Here is a 4,893-nt window from a genome sequence, read left to right on the forward strand (position 1 = left end):
AAAGAAAGAAAGAAAGAAAGAAAGAAAGAAAGAAAGAAAGAAAGAAAGAAAGAAAGAATGATTGGCCTATGACACCTGGGTCTTGCCCCCAGCCATTGAGCCTGGCCACCTGTCCTGGATGACTGCGCTCTGCAATCCGGGCTGGAAATGACTGTAGAGCCGTGTGGGCTGTGAAGGGAGCTTGGATTTTACTGCAATGAGAACACTGGGGACCAACAGCGGAGAACACTACCTTTGATTCATAGGGAGCTGTGTGACCTTGGGGAAGGGCCCTTCAGCCAGGGACAGTCACTGGGTCTTTGCAGCTCCGTTTCCTCATCTACAAATGGGGCTAAGAATCCTGGGATCTCAGAGAGCTGTGGGAATGGGCCGAGGTAGATTCTGTGCATGCTGGCACAGTGCCCTGCCCGCAAGTGTGATGGAAGTGTGAGCACTGCCGTTTGTACCCTGACGGACTCCTGGAGGAAGCCCTGGGCAGGTGAGGATGAGTCAGGAGGCTGTTGCTGCTGCTGCTGGTGCTGCAGTATCCAGGCATGAGCATGGGGAACACAGATGCCCCAAGCCAGCACCATGGTTTCTCGTGGCCTGAGGAGGCAGTTGGTCTCCTGGGTGGGGTCGGGGACAGCAGGGAAGGCTTGCCAGAGGGGGCTGGGTCCTGAGGTACCTGGCAATTACAAAGGGGCAGAGAGGTAGGCTGGGAACAGCACTGTGGGCTGCGAACCACACGTGCTTAGGTCCCAGGAGGAGAGCACAGGGTGTTTAGAGAGGAGCAGGTCCTTCAGTGGGGGCAGGGGCGGGGCTGGTTGGGGGAGAGGAAGAAGCGGAAAGGAGGGACCCCGAGTCTGCAGGAGGGCTGAGGACTTTCTGCATCGAGTGTGAATGGCAAGGCCTCTCTGCCCAGGTGGAGATCATATGTGAAGCAAACTGCTACAGAGTGACCGGGGACGGCCAACACCTGCTGGCATACACCCACCGCCTGAAGGACCTGACAGCCGTCAATGCCCTGGAAGTAACTGGTGACATCAAGCTTACTGATGTGCAGGTCTAGGCGGGCTCAAGAGCCCAGTGAAGGGCCATGGACATGGCGATCTCTGTTCCCTCCCTGTCTTCTTCCCTTCTCAGCCCAGCTTCTGAGCCCTGTCATCTGAGCAGATGTGCCCTGAGGTGGGACACACAGGTGTCCTCCAGGTCCCTCCCTCCTTTGAAGCGAGGGAGGACCTGAGCCTTCCGTGCTCCAGCCCAGGGCCATTATGCATAAGGCTGTCAAACCCCTTCCTTTCCCCTGTGCAGCCCCACGCTAGTCCCAAGGCACAGCTGTGCACCTCAGGGACTGGGGCCCTCCACAGCCCCCGTTCCTGTGACCTTTACCTTCCCTCCCTGGCTTTGCACCCTGCCTCGACACTGCTCCATCTGGGGAGGCTGCCCTGTGACACCTGCTGGCTTCCACCCACTGAGCAGACCTTTCTCAGCAGTGGGCTCTTCCCTGTCCTAGCCTCCTTAAAATAAAAAAAAAAATGCTGTTGCTCTTGGCACACACCCATGGGATGGCAGCTTTAGTGTTGTGTCTAGAGACATTTTGGAGTCTCTGGCTTTGGGGGCCCCTGCCAATCGAAGGGGGATGAGTTAGCACAGGTTCCTGTAGGGAAGGAGGGTCCTGACATCCACACTGACTCCCAGGGGACCTCACAGAGCCCACAGGAGTGCTGCAGAAAGCACCTGGGGTGCACACCTTGCAGGCACGAGCCTCTAATGTAGGAATGTTGGTAGCTGGGTGAACCTAGGAAACATCTCCACGCTACTGAGAGAAGAAAAGGCTGGGACACAGTCGGTGGGAGTCACGAGAGCCAAGAAGCTGGATGAGCTGTGCCTGAGCAGCAGGGGAGCCAGTGGGGAACCTGACATGAGGAGTGGGGGTGGGAGAGCTAAGTACCTCAGTGCCAGGACCTGCCCGACACTGGGCAGCATAACCGAGCCCAGGCGAGTATCCATGTGATACCAGCGCACCTGCTAATTCCTGAAGAATTTCGTCCCTTGGGAGCCAGCTTAGGACTCAGGGTGTGGTCCTGGGGCAGCAACAACACAGGGACCTGGTGAGGAATGCACAGGCTCAGGCCCCGCACAGGATCTAAATGTAAATCTGTGCTTTAGCTAGATCCTAGGAGGGAGGGAGAGAGAGAGAGCGAGAAGGGAGGGAGGGGGAGAGAGAGAGAGGGAGAGAGAGAGAGAGAGGGAGAACGTGCCTGTGCATGCAGGCGAGAGCCCTGGTCGAGGCAGCTGGAGTCTTGCCCACACTGTTCAGACTCCTCTCTCCTGGTCTGGAGTCAAAGCTTTCCCTAGTTGCCGAGCCCCTTCTGTGCCTCGTTTGAGTAGATGGTGCCAGAAGCAGAAGGACAGGCAGGAGAGGTGCGGCCGGGGAAGGAGCCCGGGAGGTGGGGAACAATCCGAGCCAGGCCTAGTCTGGTCCAGACAGCCGCTTGCCCCCTCCTGAGGCCCTTCCTTGGTTCTGAGCAGGAGACACAGCTCCGTCTCATACTCAGCCTCCTAGCTGGCTGCTCACCCGAAAGAGCGCCTGTCTCTCCCGCAGGCAGGGATGCCAGGTACCCTTCACCCACCTCACCCTCCTCCTATAGGAGGCCACATCAACCTGTCTCAGGTGCCGAATCTCCATTGTCCAAACCTAATGAAAAAGACGGCAACAGAGCAAAACCTGTATGACAGGGCGGTGGGGAAGGCCTTCATTAAAGAGCTGGCCTGGAGTGCAGGACCCTCCCTCACCACACCCTGTGTAATATGAGCCCTGTGTGAGGTAGGGCCCCTGTGCTGTGCCTGTCCCCTCACCGTCCCCACCACCCACTTTGGACAAGCACAGTACTCCACCCGCGGCCAGTTCAGAGCAGAATGCATGGCCTGGCTGATCTTGTGTGGTAGTTTGTCCGGGTGGTGCCAGACCCCCACCCAATCTATGAGTTGGAGCAGCCCTTGCTTCAAAAAGGACACACATGTACACACTGTGGTCAACATAAAACAAATTTTATGTAAATATTTCCATCAAGGTATTACACAGGGAAGGCTCAAGTGGCCCTGTCCCTAAAAACAGAGAGGAGTGTTTTCAGTACAGAAGCACAGCTGCTGTGTCCAGGGCAGCTAAGCACAGAATATACGGATGGTGCCTCCCGGGCCCTCAAAGTGTGTGTTCAGCGGTGGCTTCTGTCTTCCCGTCGCCCACTCGCCTTCGTGGCTTAGGGGTTCCTCTGCAAGGGGCAGGGGATTGTAGTCTGAAGGGACACCCAGCCAGGGCAGGACGCCGCTTGTTAGGCAAGGGCTGGAGCGGGAGGGGTGGAGGAGGCTGGGTGTGGTCACTTTTCTCCCTCTCCTGTCTCGCTATCTCTCTGCCACACATGTGCTGGGAGTCCTTTCTATGTTTTCTTAACTGCTGGTGTTTTCCTTGCTAGTATATGCTGGCCGTACATAGTGATTACATGGAGTCTGGGCTTCGATGCGTATCTATATCACATCTTCATAACTTTTACTCTCTCTGGCACTCCCTCTCACGCCTTTCCCTCTCCCCAGATTTACTTCCCATCCATGCAGAATCTAACTCCACAGTTCTTAGTATGGCTCGCTAATTATCTCTGTGAAATATTTCTATTCTGAGTCTCTCATATGGCAGAACCACGTACTCTTTAACCTCTTGTGCCCTCTTAGTTCACTGGCGTCATTGATCTGAGGATCCCTCTACTTCCTTGCAGATGACTCAGTTTCATCCTGATGGATGCTGAGGGTTACTGCACTGTGCAAATACATCGCCTTTTCTTCCCCCATTCACCTTCCCTTTCCCTCCCCTCCTCGCTCTTCTCTGCTTTACAAATGATGGGCAATTAGCTGGGAAGTCTATGCTTGGAGAACACAGTCCCAACATCCCTAACAGTAGTCAGATGCCAGTCTCGTTGGCAAAATGTCCGCAGTTGTTGGTGATTTGAACCCTTTACAGCTAAATCTTACTATGACAGTGCTTATTTATGTATCTTGTTTTTGTTTTGTTTTGTTTTGTCTTTTTTTGAGACGGAGTTGCTATCCTGTTTAGGCTGGCCTTGAGCTCACTTTGTAGCCCACGCTGGCTTCAAACTCGCAGCGATCCTCCTGCCTCAGCCTCCTAAGTGCTGGGGTTGTAGGCATGCACCACCACGCCTGGCTATACATCTTGTGGTTATGCATTTCTGCTGGATGTTTAAGACCGAGTCAAAGTGAGACCCATATTAATCCTTTTTTCCTGTCCATCAAGGTCAGTAAGTCTCCTCAGGGTTGCTTTGGAACCACACACAGCACCTCTATATTCACTATCAGTGTCAGCCCTCTGGATGAGTAGCAGCCATTGCTTGACCAAGTTGCTTTCTGTGAAAGCTTGAGAGACTTTATCTCTCCAAGTGACTCTCCTTAGGCATGCTGTATATCCTTGAATCACTTTCCTCTGTGGTCCCATAATCTCCTTGATCAGAAAATCAGGGGCTCAATTGAGTTATAGGATGCCATAGCAGAGGCTATTTTCTGTCCTCGGTTGACTGACCTCAGAGCACTAGGGCCAAAATGTTGACTCTCCTCTTAGCCCATTTATCTTTCTAATTTTTTGGTCTCCAAATCTCAGTTATTAAACATCCAGAAGAGAAGCTCAATGATATTACACTATAATAGAGGCAGTAAGCTTGATATTACTATCTTAGTATCAAACACCTTAGAACATAAAATGGAGCTGTTATTTTCTTAACAGCTATGGATATCCTATCATTAAATCCCTATAGAATGTTAACAGATCATAGTTACATATTTGTACATTGAATTTACAAATCCATACATAACATCACCACATGACAATCATGACATTTTGTAACATACCTA

The 4,893-nt window shown here is 52.8% G+C and overlaps 1 protein-coding gene across 2 annotated transcripts in view; it reads left to right on the forward strand.

Annotated features, from left to right (window-relative positions):
- The window catches only part of LOC102011767 (galectin-5-like), a 9,366-nt gene extending 7,826 nt beyond the window's left edge, over positions 1 to 1,540 (forward strand). For both annotated transcript variants that reach the window (XM_005402778.2, XM_005402779.2), the window contains one exon: positions 902 to 1,540. In XM_005402778.2, the coding sequence (XP_005402835.1) occupies positions 902 to 1,048 (147 nt within the window). In that variant the 3' untranslated portion in view covers positions 1,049 to 1,540. The remainder of the gene's footprint in view (positions 1 to 901) is intronic.
- The last annotated feature ends 3,353 nt before the right edge of the window (positions 1,541 to 4,893 follow it).

Source organism: Chinchilla lanigera, unplaced genomic scaffold, assembly GCF_000276665.1.
Source record: "Chinchilla lanigera isolate Chin_1 unplaced genomic scaffold, ChiLan1.0 scaffold00080, whole genome shotgun sequence".
NCBI lineage: Eukaryota > Metazoa > Chordata > Mammalia > Rodentia > Chinchillidae > Chinchilla > Chinchilla lanigera.